We start from the raw sequence: 24,834 nt of genomic DNA, 5'->3' as shown, positions 1-24,834 counted from the left end.
ATTTCAGATCATGTCTCAGAAGCCTTAATGGGACATGTGAAACCGTATGCTTTTTGTTTGTAAGCTGATTCAATATATTAGGTATGTTTGCTAAAGCAGGGTGGGTTTATAGAAGTGGAAGTGTTGCCCATAGCAACCAATCAGATTCTAGTTATTATCTTCTAGAAGGTGCTAGATAAATGATAAGCAGAATCATATTGGTTGCTATGGGCAAAACCTCCGCCTCTAAAAACCTGTACTTCAGTAAATATATAGGTGTAATAAATTCAATCTAAAAAAACGGAAGAGATCCACATACCAAATTTACTGGAATAATTTGAGATACACTAAACAAATTCTGAAATTACTCGTAAAGGCTCAGACCTTTTTTGACTCATATTAGTTAGTTTACTCTACTTCAGAATAGGGATAACCATTCAAACAAGCTGTGGACTACAAATGCTTTTTTCCATTATTATTATAATATAATTCTGCATCACAATACAAAAGGAAAAAGAGCCACATAAAAAGTCATAAAGGTCCAACAAACAAGATACAGAAACCTATAATATTTTAGGAACAAGTGCTTGATAGTAAATAGATGTTACTATAAAAATAATATATATATGAGAAACGGATGTATAGCAATGCATCAAAACATTTGTTATAATATTAACAACAATAAACAATATAATAGCAGCATAAGGGAAACTCAGGGTGCTCTTTATAAAACAACTGCTTTTGGAGGACTCCTTAGTGTGGTTGTAATAATTGGTAATTAGGCCTAATTTTTAGCACAATCACTGAATTGTGTAGACAGAAAATATTTAGCAAGTGATATTTTGTAGACAAAAGCAGTCCCATTAGCAAAAATACGCAGGTGGTATGGTTAGAAGAAGCAGTCCACTTGTAGTTGTATTTTGGATCCAGTTAAAGCAATAATGTCCTCAGATGAAGTAAGTCCACAAAAAGTTCACAGTAAAGCAGGAGTTACATCCAAAGGTATGTAGTGCTTTTGTCTTAAAACTTCTTAACTTCTTCTGAGGAAGCTGGATGTGCTTGGTCCAGCGAAACACATTAAGTGTTTTTAATACAACAGCACTGCCTACCTTTTGGATGTTTTATTGTGAACTTAGCAGCTTTAACATACAGGACAAACAAGAAGCATAAATGCAAGAAAAACTAAAATTGAAGCTTAATATTATAAATAATATGTAATGACCAAGTCATATGTAGACACCATGCCTCCAGTCACTTCAACACACCTGGAGAGACAAGGATTGGTAATTGTACCTTCCCCACCTCTTGCAGACTTTGGGCCTGATTCATTACAGATCACAACTGCAACCGCGTACGCAGATCGGCTGATGGTGCATACTGTGCATGCGTATGCACCATAGTACGCGTGCATGAGTTAGCACTGCGATCACTCACGCAGAAAGAAAACCATTGCAGAGTGAGTGATGGGAGGTCAGCGTTTGGGGGTAGTGATAGAGTGGCCGGAGAAACATGTCTGTCCTTTTGAACGCCGTTGCATGGGTGTGTATAAATTAGCTACTGCGACGGCATACGATGTTACTCGATGTTCCCGATGTATACGCAAGACTGCATGGTATTACGGATGTGAGATAGCGGTAGTGGGCATCTCTATGCTGGCTGTACGAAGCCTTTTGCGATTGCATTCATTAGCATATTTTCACAGCAGACCTCCGTGTGTAATCGCAGCTGTGATCGCAATAGCAATCCGTAGTGAATCAGGCACTTTATTCATGATAAAATGTCTCCACCTTAAACAGGTTTTGGATCCTTACAGGATCTATAAGGGGTTAACTCAGGAAACCCCTACCTGACTTACTTAAAGTCATTTTTAGGAACATATAAATTTTCACCTGCAATTGTGGAAATTAAGGGCCTGATTCAGCAAGGAACGCAATGGTGCGCTCGCACGCACTCGGACGATGTTAGCAATCTGCACATACAAATTAGACTCAGTGCGTTTGCATGAACTATGTACTGCGAAAGGGAATGCGAGCACAGACAGCATGTAGACCTCAGGAAGTACCGTTTGTGGGTGATGACAGGGTGTGGTCGTGCGAACGCAGGCATGTCAGTACGTTTCAACGCCATTGAAAAAGCGTGCATAAATTAGCTATTGCAAGACCCTACGCCGCCTGAGCTCTCTCTACATGCAGGAAATGTAGCAAAGTCTGCTGGAGGGTTAGGTCAACCACTATTGTGCGTATAGGTCCGATGGTTCCCGATGTCACAGATGTTTCCACTATATTGAGGACTACTCAGGCTGTGAGTAAAGGGAGATGGGCGGCATTATGTATTGGTGGGTGTCTGCATCTTGCCTTGCGGTTGCCGTGCGTATGCACTAATTGCATATACACGCAGCAACCGAGTGCGTATGAACGCACCATTGCGTTCCTTGCTGAATCAAGCCCTAAGTGTCCAGGCCATTCATCAAGAAGGTAAAGCAGGAGATATCACATTATACAACCCATACACTAGTATCACAGATATTTTCTGCTTAACTTTCTCTTGCTTTATGGCCCGCTGTCCTCACACACTAGTATGGGGACAGAATTCATCAAGCTCCGAAAATGCAATATTTTCAGAGCTTGATGGCGGGAGCATTTGCCTTCTTCATCTATGGGAAGTAGTCCCTGGTCATGAGAAGGGATTGTTTCGGATCCCTCTGCGCTTGTATGGCTCCTTCTGCCAGACGTCGAGACTGTAGTGTGCATGTGTGACCTGAAGGTCACGCATGTGCACTTGTCTCACTGCTCCTAAAGGAGCATTGAAGAGATTCACTGCTCTGAAGGGACCAGGGAAGCCGCTCACAGAGACAGCTGAGTTTCTGATCAGCTGTCTCTGCGCCAGAACAATGATGAATTGCTTCGGCACTCCCGGCGAGTTCTTATGGTAATTATAGGACCCCAATAATTAACATAATGATAGCGGTAGGTGATAAAGCACTTGGTATCTATCAACCCATGGTACAGTTACTTATTGCTTGACACCTGCAAACTGATGGTATTGTTTGCATATGGTTTGTTTTATAAACAACAATGGAAGAAATGTAGAGTGGCAAATCTATGAATCTTTAAGGATTAAGTGTACAGATGAGCGGGTTTGGTTCCCTGAGAACCGAACCCACCCGAATTACGGGGATCTGAGGCAGATACAAGTTGGCTCGGGTTTTCCCACCTGACTCGGATCTGAAAACGAGGCAAAACGTCATCATCCCGCTGTCAGATTCTCATGGGTTTTGGATTCTATAATGGTCCCGCGATTCGCTGCCATTTTTAATTCCGGCTGTGGAGAGTGAAGAGGGAGGGAGCTGAGAGCTGTGCTGTGCTTTTGTGTTATTGTTAATTGCACGCTGACGCTGTGCATAAGGGCTGGCTACTGTTGTCCATAAGTGCTGGATGGCTGTTGTCTATAGACGAGAGGGGCTGGCTGGCTGTTGTCCTGTCCATAGGGGCTAGCTGGCTGTTGTTGTCCTGTCCATAGGGGCTGGCTGGCTGTCGTTGCCCTGTCCATAGGGTCTGGCTGGCTGTCATTATCCTGTCCATAGGGGCTGGCTGTTGTACTTGTCCTGTCCATAGGGGCTGGCTGTCGTTGTCCTGTCCATAGGGGTTGGCTGTTGTACTTGTCCTGTCCATAGGGGCTGGCTGGCTGTAGTGCAGTGTTGCCCAGGGGGTGCTCTGTCCTTCAGGGGTGCTCGTCAACCACCCCCAGTGTGAAAAATATAAAAAAAATTAGTGTTAGCCACACTTGTCATCAGTGCAGGGATGCTGTGCTGCTGTCTAATAAGGGGCTGCTGTCTCTTTTCAGGGGTTCACCTGAGTGTTAAAAAAATAAAAGAAACTATTTTTTTGTGTGGCGTGTTAGCCACACCTATCATCGGCGTAGGTGCACAGGGGTGCTGTGCTGCTGTCTGTTGGGGGGCTGCTGCACAAAAATAAAAAAAAAAATTTTTGTGTGCGTGTCACGGTGTCAGCCACACCTGGCTGTCACTGTCATTGGCGTAGCTGCACAGGGGTGCTGTGCACCTGTCTGTCAAGGGGCTGCTGCCCAAAAAATAAATAAACAATTTTTTTGTGTGTGTCAACCACCCCTGGCTGTCACTGTCATTGGCGTAGCTGCACGGGGGAGCTGTGCTGCTGTCTGTCGAGGGGCTGCTGCCCAAAAAGTAAATAAACACATTTTTTTGTGTGCATGTCAGCCACACCTGGCTGTCACTGTAATCGGCATAGCTGCGCAGGGGTGCTGTCGAGGGGCTGCTGCCCAAAATAATAAAAATAAAACCAACAAAATGTTTTGTGTGTGGTTGTGTGCATAGTGAGTATGGAGGAAAGTCACATGACCGAAGAGCAGGATCCACATACCAGTCTTGTAGCTGCCAGCAGCAGTGATGATGACGATGCAAGGCCGTCAACATTATCTATGATGGCCGATGTACCAGGGCTTAAGTCAGGCCAAAAAGTCAGGCTAAAAAAACAACTTTTACCCTGTTAAAGCCAAAAAGTTTAAAGCTAAGTCAGCTTTAGAGAAACAAAAATTGGCAATATGCCATTCACTACACAAAGTGGCAAGGAAAGGATAAGGCATTGGCCTGTATTTATGACTGATGGTTCTAGTGATAATTTAAGCCCATTGGCTTGTTGGAGAGTTACAAAAAAAATTACAAATGTTAAGACAAGTACGACACCGGAACCAACTGTGTGCTCGGAAAAATCAGAAATCCCAGAGGAGAGTCCAAGTGTGTCTGCGGTTTCCATGTGTGAGCCTGACCTTTCTAATACTGTACTTGAAGAAGATCCTCCTTCCACCATTTGTGCCTTCTGACGTACAAATTGAGGATGCTTCTGTGGAATTGCACAAGGAGGATGAAGAGGATATTTATGTTTTTTTCAAAAACAACAAGGATGATGAGAATGTTGATGATTATGATGAGGATGTTGATGGCGAGGATGTTTGTGTAAAAACTGTAAATCAGGCAACAGTTGTTGCCCATGGTGGGAAAAATCCCATTGTTGCCATGCCTTGGCAAAGGACCAAAAAATCCACTTCTCATGTGTGGAATTATGTCCACCCAAATCCGGACAACCTTTGCCAAGTAACAATGAGTAGAGGTAAGGACCATAACCATCTTGGAACCTCCTCCATGTTACGTCACTTGAAGCACATTCATCAAATCGGAAAGGGTACAGAAACTTTGGGGACAAAAAAACCAACAACAATCAATAAAGTGTCACCAAGCTGCTCCCTTCTATTTGGATCCAAGCACCTGCAGTATCCACCACCACCACCTGCATAATCATCGACATCCTCATTCGTGATTGGAAGTCGTCCTGCATCCAATATCATTAGGACTGACTCCACTCCTATCCGTTGTTCCTCAGGAGCATCCTTGAGTGTTACGCCTATAAGTGTTGCTATAAGTGGATCTTCATCCCAGAAGGTGAACAGGAAGAAGACCACTTTTAGTAGTTCAGGAAGTTCAACAAAACAATTGACTATCACACAGTCCCTTGCATTGGTGAACAAGTATGACAGCAAACACCCAGCTGCACAGCGGAATGATGACGCCATAACAGCTATGCTGGTATTAAATGTATGTCCAGTGTCCACCATTAATGCAGTGGGTTTTACCCAGTTAATGGAGGCCCTGTGTCCCCGCCACAATATACCTTCTAGATTTCACTTCTCTAGAATAGCAATTTCCAGTCTGTACAAGGGCATTAAAAAAATCTTATTAATGTCCTCCAAATTGCCGTTGTGCCCAATGTCCACTTAACCACAGATATGTGGACAAGTGGGACAGGGCAAACTAAAGATTACATGACTGTGACAGCCCATTGGGTAGGTTTATAGCCTTCAACTGTGCAAACAGCAGCAGCTGCAGCATCATCTAACAAGTGCCAGCTCATTCAGAGGCAAGCTACTCTGTGCATCACCGGTTTCACTAAGAGGCATTCCGCTGAGAACCTTTTAGAGAAACTCAGGGAAATCATTGCAAAATGGCTTACCCCACTTGGACTGTCCTCAGGAATTGTGATTTCTGACAATGCCAGCAATATTGTGCGAGCATTACATGTGGGCGAATTCGATCACATCCCATGTTTTGCTCACACAATTAATCTGGTGGTGCAAATTTTTTTTTTAAAATGAAAGGGGCGTGCAGGAGATGCTCTCAGTGGCCCTAAAGATTTCTGGGCATTTTCGACATTTAGCAACTGCGTGTCGAAGATTGCAGCACCAGCAAGAACTGTTGAATTTGCCCTGCCATCAGCTGAAGCAAGAGGTAGTAACTAGGTGGAATTATACCCTCTATATGCTTCAGCAGATGGAGGAGCAGTAAAAGGCCATCCAAGGCTACACTATGGCGTATGACTTAGGGAGAAGAGTGGGAATGCACCTCAGTCAAGCGCAGTGGAGAATAATTTCCGTGTTGTGCAAGGTTCTCAAACCCTTTGAACTTGTCACACATAAAGTTAGTTCAGACACTGCCAGCTTGAGTCAGGTCATTCCCCTCATCAGACTTTTGCAAAAGCAGCTGGAGAAACTGAAGGAGGAGCTGAAATGGAGTGATTCCGCTAAGTATGTGGGACTTGTAGATCAAGCCCTTAATTTGCTTCGACAGGATCCAAGGGTCGACAATCTCTTGAAATCAGATCACTATATTTTTGCGACCATACTTGATCCTAGGTTTAAGTCATATCTTGTGTCTTTCTTTCCAATGGAAATAATTATGAAAATATGCAAAGAGCTGGTGGTGAAAAAATTGTCAGCTCAAGCGGAATGTGACACGGAAGCATCTCTTCCTTCAGTTTCTACCACTACCAGGAAAAAACTACATGTTCCTAAGCGACCCACTGCTGGTGGTGATGCAGATCAGTCAGCAAAATCTAATGACATCTGGTTGGGTCTGAAAGAACTGCCTATAATGAGTGACATGTCTACCGTGACTTTGTCTGATATGGTCACCATTCAGAGAATGGTGGATGACTATTTTAGGGATAGCATCCAAATAGGCATGTCCGTTTCACTACTGGAAGGAAAAAGAGGCAAATTGGAGAAACTGGCTTTGCTGTACTTAAGTTGCCTACCCTCCAGTGTGTACTCTGACAGAGTTTTCAGTGCAGCCGGGAACCTTGTCAGTGATCGTCGTAGGAGGTTACTTCCCCAAAATGTGGAAAAGATGATGTTCATCAAAATGAATTACAAATTCCACAAGGAAGACCTTTACCAGCACTTAAGTCCAAAAAATACAGAAGTGTCTGACTCTGTAATGGTGGATTCCAGCGGGGACAAATTGATATTGTGTGAAGAAGATGAGGATGCACACACTGATGAGGATAATGATGACGATGATGACATCTAATGTATTGTAAAGTCAGTTTGTGTATGGGATCATTGCCACCAATGTCCACTGCGCATTGTCAGCTTGTTTTGTGGGTGGTCCAAACAAACCAATAATTTCTGCTGCAAGTGGCAGTCCCTGTCATTGAAGTGATTGGTTTGTTAAACTGCGAATGCACTGTTTCATATACAACATAAGGGTGGGTTTGAGGGCCCAAGGACAATTCCATCTTGCACATTTTTCCTTTCCATTATGTGTTGGTTGGGGCATTGCTGCCTGAAATTTTTAATGTTATGGTTTATGAATGTCCAGAAATTGTACTGGCCACAGACAGCTGCTCCTGCATGCCCCTTTCATTTTTTTAAAGACAATTCTGAACCAATTGCTGCTTGTTGTGTCAACTCAATGGTGCAAGTCCCACAACAGTGACATTCAGCCAAGGGTTCTCAGCCCTTAAGGCTGCTACATGGCCCAAAGGCCACATCCTGCTTCACAGCCCAAAAGCCACCTGTTGTTGCTCCTCACCAGCCCTCAAGGCTGGTGAGGAGCAACATGCCAAGCGTTCCAGGCCTCAAGGCTGTTGCAGGACTGTTTCCTTCCTAATCATAGCTCTGTATTCTACTACTACTCAGCTCAGAGGCTGCATCAACAATTAACTATCAACTATCAATTCTTCAGCCAGTGCCTGTACCAATTATCAATTCTTCAGCCAAGGGCTGCACCAATTATCAATTCTTCAGCCAGGGGCTGCATCAGTTATCAATTATTCAGCCAGCCAGGGGCTGCACCAATTATCAATTCTTCAGCCAGGGGCTGCACCAATTATCAATTCTTCAGCCAGGAGCTGCACCAATTATCAATTCTTCAGCCAGGAGCTGCACCAATTATCAATTATTCAGCCAGGGGCTGCACCAATTATCAATTTTTCAGCCAGTAGCTGCACCAATTATTAATTCTTCAGCAAGTGGCTGCACCAATTATTAATTATTCAGCCAGTGGCTGCACCAAATATTAATTCTTCAGCCAGGGGCTGCATTACTGTATCAATTCTTCAGCCAGGGGCTGCACCAATTATCAATTCAGCCAGGGGCTGCACCAATTAATTATCAATTAATTTCTTCAGCCAGTGGCTGCACCAATTATTAATTCTTCAGCCAGTGACTGCACCACATATTAATTCTTCAGCCAGTGGCTGCACCAATTATCAATTCTTCAGCCAGGGGCTGCACCAATTATCAATTCTTCAGCCAGGGGCTACACCATTTATCAATTCTTCAACCAGAGGCTGCACCATTTATCAATTCTTCAGCCAGCCTGGGGCTGCACCAATTATCAATTCTTCAGCCAGTGGCTGCACCAGTTATCAATTCAGCCAGGGGCTGCACCAATTAATAAATTTTCAACCAGGGGCTGCACCAATTATCAATTCAGCCAGGGGCTGCACAAATGCTGCACCAATTAATTATCAATTAATTTCTTCAGCCAGTGGCTGCACCAATTATTAATTCTTCAGCCAGTGACTGCACCACATATTAATTCTTCAGCCAGTGGCTGCACCAATTATCAATTCTTCAGCCAGGGGCTGCACCAATTATCAATTTTTCAGCCAGGGGCTGCACCATTTATCAATTCTTCAACCAGAGGCTGCACCATTAATCAATTCTTCAGCCAGCCAGGGGCTGCACCAATTATCAATTCTTCAGCCAGTGGCTGCACCAATTTTTAATTCTTCAGCCAGGGGATGCACCAGTTATCAATTCAGCCAGGGGCTGCACCAATTAATAAATTTTCAACCAGAGGCTGCACCAATTATCAATTCTTCAGCCAGCCAGTGGCTGCACCAATTATTAATTCTTCAGCCAGTGGCTGCACCAATTTTTATTTCTTCAGCCAGGGGCTGCACCAATTATCAATTCTTCAGCCTGGGGCTGCACTAATTATCAATTCTTCAGCCAGCCAGGGGCTGCACCACTTATCAATTCTTCAGCCAGCCAGGGGCTACACCAATTATCAATTATTCAGCCAGCCAGTGGCTGTACCAATTATCAATTCTTCAGCCAGCCAGGGGCTGCACCAATTATCAAATCAGCCAGGGGCTGCACCAATTATCAATTCTTCAGGTAGTGGCTGCACCAATTATTAATTGTTCAGCCAGTGGCTGCACCAATTATTAATTCTTTAGCCAGCCAGGGGCTGCACCAATTATCAATTCTTCAGCCAGCCAAGGGCTGCACCAATTATCAATTCATCAGCCAGCCAGGGGCTGCACAAATTATCAATTCTTCAGCCAGCCAGGGGCTGCACCAATTATCAATTCAGCCAGGGGCTGCACCAATTAAATATCAATTAATTTATTCAGTCAGTGGCTGCACCAATTATTAATTCTTCAGCCAGGGGCTGCACCAATTATCAATTCTTCAATCCTCATCTTTGCACAGTCCTCAACTCTATTTATCACTCAGTTTTGAGCCAACTAGCTGGATGCAACCATTGGCCCTTAACTAGATGAAATAGTCATTATTGTGAGCTGTGAGGTGATCAAAATTGACTGAAAGCGAGTGGAAATAAATGTTATTGACGTTAATATTACTGCAGGAACAAAAAAGGCCCATTTTATGTGATTTTAGCTGTTTTTATAAAACCAAAACCGAAAAACAAAACACGGAGGTGAGGTTTTGGCAAAACCCATCTAGATACAAAACCAGGGGAGATCCAGATCCAACACCAAAAACCAAAACACGAGGGTCAGTGCACATCTCTAGTTAAGAGTAGAGATGAGCGGGTTCGGATTTCAGAGATCCAAACCCACCCGAATTTAGCAGATACGAGTTGGATCCAAGAAGGCTCGAGGTTTCCCGCCTGACTCGGATCTCAAAACTGAGGCAAAACCATAGAGTCGCAAATCTTGCGGTTCGCGAGCTTATGTCTCTGTGATCAATGTAGTATATAGGGACCACGCGGTAGACGCCATTTCACCCCGGCTGTGGAGACTGAACAGGGAGGGTGGGTAGTGTAGTACTGGGAGAGTTGCTGGTGTTGTTTGGTGTTGTGCTGTCTGCTGTGTCCTGGGCTGGTGCACTGCTGATCCATTCTGGGATGGTGCTGTCTGATGTGTCCTGGGTTGGTGCTACTGTGCTGTCTGCTGTGTCCTGGGCTGGTGCTGCTGATCCATTCTGGGCTGGTGATGTCTGCTGTGTCCTGGGCTGGTGGTGCTGATCCATTCTGGGCTGTACTGTCTGCTGTGTCCATCTGGGCTGGTGCAGAATACATCTGGGCTCTGCTGCATCCATCTGGGCCCAAGTTCTGGGAGTTGATTTTCTCATCCCAGAAGGGGATCAGGAAGAGTTATATCCAAAAACATAAACAATTAACTTAAATAATGCTTTGCAAACATTCTATAAAGGGATTTCCCAACCTGTACAGGGACATAAAAAACCATAGTTAGTTAGTGGCCTCAAAGTGCCACTTAACCAGCACAGATATGTGGACATGTGTAAGATCTATGATTTAAGGGCAGGGGTAGGCAACCCTAGTCCTGAAAGCTACCAACAGGGCATGTTTTCCATGTCTCCTCACAGAATCAAAACTATAATAATTAACTCCACCTATGGATCTTTCTTAATGTTTTGGTGAGTAATGAATACACCTGTGCACCAGCTAGGTCGTCTGGAAAATGTGAGCTCTCAAGGACCGAGGTTCGCTACCCCTGATTTAAGGCCTTACATTGTGTCTTTCTTGAGAATCCTGTGCCTGCTTCTGTGGCTAGGAGTGGATCTTCATCCCAGAAGGGGACCAGGAAACTGCTTTCCAAAACAATTGACTGTAAAATAATACTTTGCAAAGCTTTCACATTGAACATTTCCCAACCTGTACAGAGACATTAAAAAAAACATAGTTAGTTAGTGGCCTCAAAGTGCCACTTAACCAGCACAGATATGTGGACAAGCGTAAGGCAGTGGTAGCAAACCCTGGTCCTCGAGAGCTACCAACACTGCATGTTTTCTAGGTCTCCTCACAGAATCACAACTGTAATAATTAACTCCACCTGTGGATCTTTTCAAATGTGGTGCTGAGTAATGAATAAAACTGTGCACCTGTTAGGTGGTCTGGAAAATGTGACCTGAGTACCTCTCGAGGACTGAGGTTGGCTACCCCTGATGTAAGGCCTTACGTTGTCTTTCTTGAGAGTCCTGTGCCTGCTTCTGCGGCTAGGAGTGGATTTTCATCCCAGAAGGGGACCAGGAAGGGTGCTTTCCAAAAACACTGTTGACTGTTAAGTAATCCTTTGCAAAGCTTCCGAAAATGCATATCCCAACCTGTATAGGGAAATTAAAAAACATAGTTAGTTAGTGGCCTTCAGTTCAACTGCCATTGTACCCATTGTCCACTTAACTGGAGCAGATATTGTGGACAAGCGGAACAGAGTAGCAAATGTAACATTTAAGATATAAAGTTTAAGTCTTACATTGTGTCTTGAGCACCATGCCTGCTGCTGGGAGAGGATTTTCATCCCAGAAGGGATGTAGACATTGTTTTTTCTTCCTGAAGAGAAGTAAATAACTACTGACAGAAAAAAGAGGCAATTTGGAGGCCATTACACAACACTGCCTTTGCTTTACTTGATCTGCCCACGTTCCAGTGTGTTCTCAAAGAGTTTTCAGCACAGCCAGGAACCTTGTCAGTGATTGGCCTGAGACTACTTCCCCAACATGTGGAAAAGATTATGCCCAACAAAATGAACAAAAAATCATACGAGAAAGACCTTTACCGTCAATTATGTGCAAAAATTACAGAGGCACCTGTAATGGTGGATTCCAGTGGGGACAAATTAATATTGTGTGAAGAGGATGATGTCATCTACATTGATGACAGGTGTGGCTAACACACACACATTTTTTTTCACATTGGGGGTGGTGAAGAGTATCCCTTATGGACAGATCACCCCTTGGACAACACAGCATAACAGCCAGCCTTTATGGACTACAGCCAGCCAGCCCCTATGGACAGGACAACAGCCAGCCAGCCCCTATATATGGACAACAAACAGCCAGCCCCTATGGATGGACAGGATAACCTCAGTCACAACAACAACAGCCAGCCAGCCCCTATATGGATAATAACCAGCCCCTATGGACAAGAAACACTGTAGCCAGCCCTATGCACAGCAGCACAGCACAGCTCCCAGCTCCCTCCCTCTTCACCCTCCACAGCCAGGATGAAAAATGGCGGCGATCGTGGGACCTTTATAGAATCCAAAACCCGTGAGAATCCGACAGCGGGATGATGGCGTTTTGCCTAATTTTTAGATCCGAGTCAGGCAGGAAAACCCGAGCCGACTCGGATCTGCCTCGGATCCCCTAAGATTGGGTGGGTTCGGATCTCTGAGATCTGAACCCGTTCATCCCTAGTTAAGAGTGTCAAATACAATTTAAATAGAATGTAATATAGATATAATTTTGTCTATCCACAACACTGCTGCTTATATTATCTTCTTCTGATGTCCCCTTCAGCCCTCCATACCGCTGGCTTCCTGTCCTCCTTAGAATCAAGCTTAAACTCCTCTCACTCACCTACAACTAACTTCCTTCCATCCTTCCTTCCTTCCTTATCAATTCTTCCCACATATCTTCCGTGTGGCTCCCATACTCTGGAGTGCCTGCCCATGCTCAATGACACTTGCCTCTACCCTCCCAACCTATAAATATGCTTTCAAAACTCTTCCTTCTAATTTAGTCTACTTTTCCTCCATTTTTACTTCCCCATCCCTCTTTGTGTCCAGGTATCCCTTAGATTGTAAGCTCTAGGAATCAAGGGTGCTCTCCCCATGAAACTTCTATGTTAATTATGTAATTTGAGCACTGTAGTTATTTAATTCTGTATATGTCGGGATGCTGGCGGTCAAAACACAGACAGTCAGAATTCTGACAGAAGTAGGTAAGTGTCCTAACTCCTAACCCCTAACCCTAACCCACCTTTCCCACAGCCTAGCCCCCCTGCAGCCTAACCTTTAACCATAACCCTCCCATCCCCCGCAAACCTAACCCTAACCCTCCCCCCTCACAGCCTAACTCTAATCCTACCTCTAGTGCCTAACCCTAGACCTAACCCAACCCATAACCCAATACTTACCGCCGGGATGCTGGCAGTCGGGATGCCGGTGGTCAAGATATGAACAGCAGCATCCTGACAGTCAGAATCCCGACACAAGTAGGTAAGTGTCCTAACCCTAACCCTCCTCCTAACCCACCTTTCCCACAGCCTAACCCTCCACCTCCACAGCCTAACCCCCCACACAGTACAACATAAAATGGGCTAACAATTGAATATAGAATGATATCAAATCACAAGACAATATAATATTAACAATTCAATGGGGATATGAAAACACATCCAACAATGCTGAGCTAATAATATAGATGCAGTGTGACTAAAGACTGGAATCAACCCTTTGGAAGTGGAAATTATTTTATATATTTATTCCCACAATAAATCGGAAAATATACTAGATGAGTAATTAAAGAGTGAATACAGTAAAATGCTCAGACAGATAAATTCCATAAAATCACATCAATCATATACTGTAGTACCATACAACTCAATGCTTTCTATATGGTGAAAGAATATGAAAGAATGATATTCCTAGTTTCATAAAACAAAATACTGTACTCACGTTTAGTACCAAATGTGTCCCAAACCATATAACTGATGTACAAATACTGCACCTGATAAAATAAGCACTTTGCATTGCAGGAAACTTTATTTGGTGTCATGTGTGCCATGATGAGCATTACTACAAATGTGCAAAACTGCAGGTTCTGTGTCCCGTGGATAGCGATGTGTGTCTGTCTGAAAACAGAAGGACCGTACACAGTATGTACCATCACAGATTTATTTGTTTACATTAATCTCATTAATTGCTTGATGCACTTGTAGAGCAAATGCTGCCGATTCTGATTCGCACGCAAAGTGGCTGGAGATGGCAGCGGCGGAAGCCAAATTTATAACCTTATGCTAATACAAGAATCCATTCAACTAATGCATGGGTTTGTGCATGTGCAAGCGGAAACCAGTGGCACCATTATTATTTTATGATCCTACACTGGCCACTGCAACCGTTATCATCAGTATCTGCACTTGCACCAGTTTCATGCTAGGTGCTCCAGAAACAGGATTCCATTTCTGGTACATATAACTCATAATCACACAGAGTTTCTGATACACACCATAGACACTCACATGAAACTCCCTTGATACTCCCAGGCATCAGGGTGGTTACCTGAGATCACATTGCCACATCCAGTTCCCACTCCGAAACACCCTATTTCCCTGATAGACCTATCCTTCCAGGTTCTGTCCGGCTCAGAATAGGGTGAACAAAAATGTGTAAAATCATGCACTGTATGTAAAGACTAGAGATGTGCGGTTCGGTTCTCCAGATATCCGAATCCACACGAAGTTTGTGAATCCTCACAGACCCGAGTGGCATTTCTGATCTCCTGAAGAGATGCCGATAAATCCGATTTGCGGATCTGATCTTCCAGTGGTTTGGAATCCGGATTTTAAACCTGAATGTCGGGTTTTGGATTGCGAAAATTACATGATTTGAGCTGTTTTTAAAATCTTTTTGTCTTTTTTTTTTTGAAATCCAGAACCAACACCAAAGCATTTGAGGGTGGTTTTGCAAAACCAAAACACAAAGATGAATCCAGATCCAAAACCTAAACCAAAAGACCGGGGTCAGCGAACATCTCTAGTAAAAACTCACCATTCGCCTCCGTGTTAAGAGCTCTGCCTGGCTCCAGTAGCGCACATAGGGGGGGTTTCTGAGTACCTAGAACCCCCCCCTGCCAGGACAATCAATACCCGCAGAGCATAAGTATTATTTGTCTTTTTAAAGTGAGACAGAGAGCTTTGTCTCTGCCTCATCAGACCGGTCTGTGAGCTCCGAATGGCCAGCTTCCGCGTAGCTTTGGAGATGGCTGAGAGCAGTACAGGGGAGCTGCTGTGGCTGCAGCTCCTCCCTGACAGCTCCCATGTGCCAGTGATGTCACTCACTGCTCTCCTCCTCACCTGCTCAAGTCCGGACTTGCTGATCAGCATGTAATTAGGACGGCCACAAACATCGTCACAGGTACCTGCCTGCTCTTTTTATACCATGGGTGTGGGGGGAGATGGTGTGTAGTCCGAGTGTGTGTAATGTGCAATGCAAGGTGTCTGTGTGTAATGTGCTCTGAGTGTCTGTGTGTAATGTGCAGTGTAAGTGTGTGTGTAATGTGTAAGTGTCTGTGTGTAATGTGCAGTGTGTGTAATGTGCAGCGTGTGTAATGTGCAGTGTGTCTGTGTGTAATCTGCAGTGTGACTGTGTGTGTAATGTGCAGTGTAAGTGTCTGTGTGTGTAATGTACAGTGTGTGTATGTGTGTGTAATGTGCAGTGTGTCTGTGTGTGTAATGGGCAGTGTGTATCTGTAATGTGCAGTGTGTAATGTGCAGTGTTTTTATGTGTGTAATGTGCAGTGTAAGTGTCTGTGTGTGTAATGTGCAGTGTGTGTGTAATGTGCAGTGTAAGTGTCTGTGTGTAATGTGCAGTGCAAGTGTCTGTGTGTGTAATGTGCAGTGTGTGTAATGTGCAGCGTAAGTGTCTGTGTGTGTAATGTGCAGTGTGTGTAATCTGCAGTGTAAGTGTCTGTGTAATCTGCAGTGTAAGTGTCTGTAATGTGCAGTGTGTCTGTAATGTGCAGTATGTGTATTTTGCATGGTGTGTAATCTGCAGTGTAAGTGTCTGTAATGTGCAGTGTCTGTAATGTGCAGTGTAAGTGTCTGTAATGTGCAGTGTGTGTAATGTGCAGTGTAAGTGTCTGTAATGTGCAGTGTGTGTAATGTGCATGGTGTGTAACCTGCAGTGTAAGTGTCTGTAATGTGCAGTGTCTGTAATGTGCAGTGTAAGTGTCTGTAATGTGCAGTGTGTGTAATGTGCAGTGTGTGTAATGTGCAGTGTGTGTAATCTGTAGTGTAAGTGTCTGTAATGTGCAGTGTGTGTAATGTGCAGTGTAAGTGTCTGTAATGTGCAGTGTGTGTAATGTGCAGTGTGTCTGTGTGTGTAATGGGCAGTGTGTATCTGTAATTTGCAGTGTAAGTGTCTGTGTGTGTAATGTGCAGTGTGTGTGTGTGTAATGTGCAGTGTAAGTGTGTGTGTAATGTGCAGTGTGTGTAATGTGCAGTGTGTGTAATCTGCAGTGTAAGTGTCTGTAATGTGCAGTGTGTGTAATGTGCAGTGTGTCTGTAATGTGCAGTGTGTGTAATGTGCATGGTGTGTAATCTGCAGTGTAAGTGTCTGTAATGTGCAGTGTCTGTAATGTGCAGTGTGTGTAATGTGCAGTGTAAGTGTCTGTAATGTGCAGTGTGTGTAATGTGCAGTGTGTGTAATCTGCAGTGTAGGTGTCTGTAAAGTGCAGTGTGTGTAATGTGCAGTGTAAGTGTCTGTAATGTGCAGTGTGTGTAATGTGCAGTGTAAGTGTCTGTAATGTGCAGTGTGTGTAATGTGTAGTGCGTGTAATCTGCAGTGTAAGTGTCTGTAATGTGCAGTGTGTGTAATGTGCAGTGTAAGTGTCTGTGTAATCTGCTCTGAGTGTCTGTGTATGGGAGGGGAGGAGGGGCAGTTCAAATTGGGAATACAACTATACTTACACAATACATTGTAAAAATGTAACTGTCCATGTGTGAGAGGCATGTGGGTGGTATGTACAGTATATATATATATATATATATATATATATATTAGGGATGTGCAGGCTCGGATATATATATAATTGTATACACATACATACATATGCAGAAGCCCCCCCCTTACAAATCCTGCGTTTGCCCCTGTCTGGCTCAGTATCCGGCCCATTGTTTTAAAACAAGCAAGCCAGATGTTTGGACTATGCTTTGCTCAAAAATACAGAATTTAACTAAGAATTCAAGTATTTTACAGCCTCCATAGCAAAATAACCAAGGGAGACAACATTGCATTGGAGTTTATGTAATTTATTTAACCTATAGCCCATTTTTAATTAAACATAAGTAAAACAGATTGGAATTTTGAATGAAATGTAATTTGCACTTGCTTGTGACCCATTTGGCCTGGAGAGGAAAATTAGGCATTTGCAAGTGCAACTTAATTATTGTTACAGACGTAAAACATGTGTGTACTTGTTCTGTGGTGTACTGTTGATGATGATGATGTTGACAATCGGTATCTGTTTTTACTGGTAAAAAATTAATTTGCCCCTATACTGCCTGTTCGATCCCTTCTTATATTGTACTGTTTCTGTATTCATGTGTAATTCTCAAAGTACAAGCTACAGACAATTGGTAGCACCATATAAGCATTGGTGTATCTATAATGGTCCCACATAGCACATCTTGCACCAATGTTTAATACTTACCTCTCTGGAATCCTGCATCAGCGCTGCATCAGCTCAAATCTCAGGAAAAATGGTGCAGCGGCCATTTTCCCAGAGATTTGTGAATACAGAGTTGAGAAGTGTCCGGGACCATGGCATGGTCACCATGTAAATGGAGACCTGCGTGTATGCAGTAGGCTCTGGTGCAATACCAGAGTGTACTGCACTACAGAGGGAAGGTCCTACATGGAGTCTGTACATGGGCCCCCTCCTCTCTTAAACCATCCCTTGCAGGTAAGTAAAAGGAGAATTTAACTGATCCAAAAGCTTCAGAAATGGGAGCTATAGGCAAGTCATACAGTATACAAACTCTAAAATGTATTGTAAACCTGCCCAGTATTTGTGCTCTACATCAAAGGCAGACAGAAATTGTACCCTTTGCACGATTGTTCTGGGTACATATCTGCATCCCGGTAATTCTCTCAAAGCTAAATTTGTCCCAGTCTCTATTACTTCCATGCATATTTCAAATCTGTTGTAGAAGACTAAATGTTCACTTTAGAATTATGTTCTCTCTCTCTCTCTCTCTCTCTCTCTCTCACAGAGACAAGCAGAATAACTACTACACAAGTATTAAGACGATGTGCAAAATCCACTGAATGTAAATTTGATGGCTCAGCAACCAACGCAGAAAAAACCATATCAATAAAAAGCTCTTGCTGTCATACGGATATGTGCAATACTACAGAAGTTACAGAAGCCACATGTAAGAAGACACCTCTTCATATATAACACAGCATTTGCGTCAATGAGTAAACATTTTACTTTGCAATATTTCTTTAAATTCTTAGAATTTTTAAGGGACTTTTGACTAAGGTCTGAGCATTTTCATTTTATCATTCTCCATCTCTTACTCGTTAATACCCTCTTTAAAGTGGGCAGGAAAAGAACAACATATAACCAACCGTGTCATTTAAATGTTCACAGCAGCACAGACTATTTGAGGACATGAGTGCTCTAATATTGTGTGAAACTGCTGTTGGTCTGTTTGCACAATGGAGTGAAAGTGATGTCCAATTTGGTAAACCAGTTCCTTATATGTTATCATTAGAGATGTGCGGTTCGGTTCTCCAGAAATTCGAATCCACCCAAATTTTCGTGAATCCGGGTAAATCCGAGTCGCGGTTCTAATCTCCTTAGGAGATCCGGATAAATCCGGGTCGCAGTTCTGATCTTCTTGCGGTTCGGAATTTGGAGTTTAATTCCAAATTTCAGGGTTCGGATTGCATAAATTACATGATTTTAGCTGTTTTTAAAATTTATGGATTTTTTTATTTAAAAAATCCAGATCCAAAACCAAAACCAAAACACTTGAGGGTGGTTTTCAAAACCAAATCCAGATCCAAAACCTTGAAGGAGATACAGATCCAAAACCAAAATACAGTAGTCGGCGCACATTCCTAGTTATCATGCAGTATTTGTAGGAATTCACTGTGCTACTCTTACCATACATTCATCTTGTAATAGGGAATTAATAGCACAAATATACTATAATCATGTAAGCTGGAGGGTAGGGACAGCCCTCATTCTTTCTTTGTTGCCCTACTAGAACATATTTTTATCCCACCTTAAGATAAGAACAAGATTAGCTAGGACATGCTTTATTAAAAATGTTAACCTGTTTCTTCTATATTTAGTTTGCTTTTACAGTACATGAGAGTGACATCAGCTTACAGATTTCAGGTATCTTACACACAAACACACACAACACCCGCACAGACTTAAAGATGTCTTTAAATTTTTACATTTCTTAGGCTCTTCCCTATAATCCTATGTATTTTGATATTTATTAATCAATATATATATATCTCTCATATTATTAGGGAGGTGCACCCAGGAATAAAGTAAGTATACTGAAAGAAGAAAAGAAAAAAAGTATTCCTACACGGGGCACTCATGAGTCAAGAATTAGTATTTAATAATGATATTTATCATAGGAGATTCAACACTGTTTTAAAAAGTAGCTTTTATTAGTACAGTTAAAAATTACCAGCGAAATATAAACAAATAACAAAAATAATAAAGTGATTTAAAAGAAAAATGTATTGCCTATAATTATGATATAATTCATTCCAATATGTATTAGACACAAGTTGTCATTTGGTTCAATGTGTCACACTATTATGGTCATACATGAAATACTTCCTATTATGTCTCTTTCTACTGGGGGGAAGGACTACTGGGGGCACTACCAGGGGGAGATTACTACAGGGGGCACTACCAGGGGGGGATTACTACAGGGGGCACTAAAAGGGGGGATTACCACTGGGTGTACTACCAGGAGAGGATTACTACTGGGGCACTAAAAGGGGGGATTACCACTGGGGGAACTACCACGGGGGGATTACTACTGGGGGCACTAAAAGGGGGGGTTTACCACTGGGGGCACTACCAGGGGGGATTACTACTGGGGGCACTAAAAGGGGGGATTACCACTGGGGGAACTACCAGGGGGGATTACTACTGGGGGCACTACCAGGGAGAATTACTACTGGGGGCACTACCAGCTGCTGCATTTCCCACCCTAGGCTTATACTCGAGTCAATAAGTTTTCCCAGTTTTTTGTGGTAAAAGTAGGTACCTCGGCTTATATTCGGGTATATATATAGGGGGGATACTATATAATTAGTATATATATAGGGGGGATTACCTCTGGGTGTACTACCAGGAGGGGATTACTACTGGGGGCACTAAAAGGGGGGGTTTACCACTGGGGGCACTACCAGGGGGGGATTACTACTGGGGCACTAAAAGGGGGGATTACCACTGGGGGAACTACCAGGGGGGGATTACTACTGGGGGCACTAAAAGGGGGGGTTTACCACTGGGGCACTACCAGGGGGGGATTACTACTGGGGGCACTACCAGGGGGGATTACTACTGGGGGCACAACCAGGGAGAATTACTACTGGGGGCACTACCAGCTGCTGCATTTCCCACCCTCGACTTATACTCGAGTATATACGGTAATAGCAAATTACAAACAAGAAGTGTTGGTGTAAAGTACAGTAAATAGAGTGTCAGCTGACACTTTTGGTCCCGCTAAAGCTGAGCATGTATGTCCTTTCTACAAATTCAGATTTGACCACCTTTCCTCGGTTGAAACTGTTAACACATTATTTACCAGTGCAAATGTAACTCAGTAAAGACACACAAAGCCAAGTTTATAGGATAATATAAGCAACAGTAATTTATTAAAGGTACATATATATACATACATACATATATATACATATTATATACACACATATATTTATATATTGTCGAAGCTGGATAATTGGCTGAGACAAGATCAGTTTAAAATTGGATCGCAGCAACGCCATCTTGCGACTGGCCGCAAGACGCCATCTTGGAAATGAGATCGCAAGACGCCATTTTGCGGATGGCCACCTAAGCGCCATTTTAGATAAACTCACACTTTAGTACATGTGGTGATATTACTATTAGCATCATGCGATTGCACCTTTCACCATTTCTCATACACACATTAATACGCACAATTGCGCTGTTAACTAGTCGCATATTAGCGAATGCATAAGATTCTGTATGAAAACACTGAATATTAGCTCTATGCACACGCATCTGCCCCAAGTTAACTAGCGTCTTTACATCAAACCCCACATACTCACACATTACATATTCACATACAAGGTTACATAAGCTTTAAGGTATAAGATTCGAGTATGCACATTTATTATCATTGCAAGGAAATAAAGGTTATTTCGTAACTAAGGTTTTATACGTGATAAGTAAGCCATGTTTGGTATTGTACTGATGCGTACTCTCTCAACAGTATTCTGGTAATATCGATGGAGAGATCGCAACAGGCATTCTCAACTTATGGACTGAAGAGACTTCAAGCAAAAAAATTTACATTATATGAACAACTGTTAGGATTTGCATGAGGCGGGAAACCAGAGACCACCAGTTGTTAGAGGCTGGACTGTGTCTATTTGAACCACCCTGTTAAATGCCTTGTAACATATGCCCTCTCCTTTAGGACCAATGGTATTAGCAACAAACTTCTCTATTGTGTTGTTTATTTCTGGGGGGTATAAATATGTGTGCTGTGACCCTGGGTTCCTAGTCTTCGTGCTGAATGCTGATTGATAAGGGGTTTCTTGCTGATGCCTACATCTGGACCAGAGAGCGCTGCGTATGTATAATTCTACTTGGGTCTGTATAATCTCTTTGCGCTAAGATTGTATGAGGATCATAGCATGTAACTGCTGTACTTTTACTTGAATAATACTTTGTGCTTAGTAACCACAGGTTCTAGGCCTGGAGTCTTTATTTTCTGTATGACAGTGTACGCAAATTAGCGTCATCCTTAGAGGTTCATAGGCAGGATATTAGAAGGTATAGGCAGGGGTATATAGAGGTTCAAAGGCAGTATCATTAGTTGGGGGCTTGTAGTCAAGTCACTTACCCGCTCACACGGCACTTACGGTTATCGATTTCTCACCAAAGGGTGGAGTGGCCACATGCAGGGTTTACCTGCAACTTCTCAGTGCTGAGAGATCGCTACCCATTTTTGTGTGAGCCAGGGACGCTGACTAGAATCCAGGGACAAGAGAGGAAAAAGTTTGTTTGTTTTCCTTTGTTGATAGAACCTAACATTTAAAGGGGTGCCGCAGTATTGAATACGCGGCTGAGTCGCAGTTTTGCGCACAGTAAAGATGCACTTTTGTGTACGCAGCTAAAGGTTGTCATACGGTTGTGTGGTAGTCGCATTATTGTGTATGCGACTGGTCGCACAATAGCGTATACGTACTTCCGGTCATGCTGCCACATGTTTAAACAAAGCCGTTGAGGTTTACATTCTTTTCAATTGTTTTCAATATATGGGTTAACGTGTATTTTTCTGTGCAGGAAAAAAGTGTGTAACAGTGAGTATTTGTTGGTAGGGGTAACTTGTTCCCTAAAGTTAGAGGTACCGTATGACCTTTAAGGGCTAAGTGCTAGCCGCTCGGTAAGCAGCTTACCGTTCTATACACAGTAGCAGGTGTACATGTTGTCTTTGTTGAAGAGAGGTGAGTGGAAGTAGTCGACTTAAACTTCCATAGGTGTGGAAGTTGCCTTCTTAAATCTTATCCGGGTCTGTGGAGTAGCCTTCTTCAAATCTTCACAGGTGTGTGGGCGCTACCGTTTAAATCATCCACTGGTAAGTGAAAGTATCTTGACTGTCTTTCACCAGTTTAAATCTTTATTGAAAAACATAGGAGTTGTCTCAGAATGGGAGCCATGCAAACAATAGAGATGTTAGACAATGATGTGCTGCTAATGGAAGCGCCGCTTGGATCGGCCCGTCGTATTATGCATACTAAGTACGGTACTTATGCAATAAGGTATTGTGATGTATGGTTTAAAATGATGATGAAGAGTGTTAGACCGTTTCCCAGAATTGGTAGTTTTGATAAAGATGTATTAGATAATGTCCTGGATCACATCAGTCTGATGCGCTCCCGAGAGAAAAAGGTCAAATATTATGAATGTTTAAAGTTGTGGCAGCATGAAGGGGATGCGTGGCTTAAAAATGCGCAAGCGACGCAAACTAGCATTGCGAGAGCGCATTGCCAGAGAATACATCCACGATGCTGAATTGCAATGCGGGCAAGCTGCAAAATGGTGCGCACATGCAGCAGGGTAGCGTTGCGGAAGGTATTGTCAGCAGTTCACGCGCACCACCCCCACCTTATGTGGATGGAGGTGCAAGTACAGTTATCAAAAATGCCCATAAAAATGTAACAAGCAATTTGTACCCTCTCTTAAGCAACCATAAAGAAAATGTTCATGATGTGGATGATGAGCCTATTGTAATATCTGCCATTTCCCATGCTGTACAAATGATAGATGCTATGCTACGACAATCATGAGTGGTGCCGCCATCTCCATCGGTAACAGCAAGGGAAGTGCTAACACCCTCTGCACCTGTAGAGGAAGTTGTTAATACCATACGTAGCAGCAACAGATTAAACCCCCAGCTAAGTAACAAGGTCAAAGGTAGCAGCGCTACAGGTCTGCATCCCATTCGGACAATAACTGTTCCGAATGGAAATGCAGATGCGAACGTTGTAGTGCCCACGAGGAAAGTGGTAATGCATTGTCCTTGGACAAGGGCATAACTAAATTCCATCATAAATGATTTCCCCGATCCCAAAAAGGAACTAGCCAAATGTCAGAGATTTTTGAGGAATTTGGGGAGTTCTCATGAGCCAACTAATAAAGATTGGCGTGTGGTGTTTAGGGCCTGTCTACCACGCAATATCGATGTGACAAACTTTATCACGGATTGTGTATTGGATTGTGACGTTCCCTTAATGGACCAAGTAAACCAAGGTAACATTTCCCGCATTGTAACTCAATTGGGTATATATTTTCCGGTAGTAGTTAACTGGAACAAAATTTTCACCATAAAGCAAAAGGAGAGTGAATCTGCAGAAGAGTATTGCGATCGGGCTCTGCATGCTATCACCCAGTACACTGGGATAGAAGATATTAAAGATAGCACTCACCACAGGGGAATGATAGTCACGGTACTCATGGACGGTCTTAAGGAAAACTTAAAGACTCGGGTTCAGACCTCACAACCTGGCTGGAGGGGAGTCACAATAGATACACTCATAGAATCTGCCATAGAACATGATAAGAACATCTCAAAGAAGAGAGAGACCCATAGCGAAAAACTAATGGCTGTCAGTATTCAAGCTCTGGAAGATATGACGCTAACATCACAGCCAACAAACACACTTGCATCTACACACACACCTACACCTGAACAGTTATATGCCCTCACTAATCCCACGCAACAGCAAACACAGCTCTATTCTACTAACCCTACACAACCACAGGTCCCACACTACTCACAAACTTCATATCCCCCACAATACCCTTATCCTCCATATCCCTACCCATATCAACCACCTCTTCCCCCTGCTCAAACTTCACAACAACCCGTGTCTTCATCCGATCCACGAATATGTTTTAATTGTAACCAGCCAGGACATTTAAGTAGAACCTGCAGAATAAAAAGGG

The 24,834-nt window shown here is 43.1% G+C and overlaps 1 protein-coding gene across 1 annotated transcript in view; it reads left to right on the top strand.

The window, feature by feature from the left end:
• Window positions 1–920: 920 nt before the first annotated feature.
• LOC148535449 (uncharacterized) overlaps window positions 921–24,834 on the top strand; it is a 41,820-nt gene continuing 17,906 nt past the window's right edge. Inside the window, exons 1-3 of the mRNA XM_088462612.1 lie at window positions 921–981; window positions 14,105–14,224; window positions 18,344–18,505. Coding sequence (XP_088318738.1) covers window positions 921–981; window positions 14,105–14,224; window positions 18,344–18,505 — 343 coding nt within the window. The remainder of the gene's footprint in view (window positions 982–14,104; window positions 14,225–18,343; window positions 18,506–24,834) is intronic.

This window comes from Taudactylus pleione, unplaced genomic scaffold, assembly GCF_031769625.1.
Source record: "Taudactylus pleione unplaced genomic scaffold, aTauple2 ptg000051l, whole genome shotgun sequence".
Taxonomy (NCBI): Eukaryota; Metazoa; Chordata; class Amphibia; order Anura; family Myobatrachidae; genus Taudactylus; species Taudactylus pleione.
This window is presented reverse-complemented; position numbering and strand designations above follow the sequence as displayed.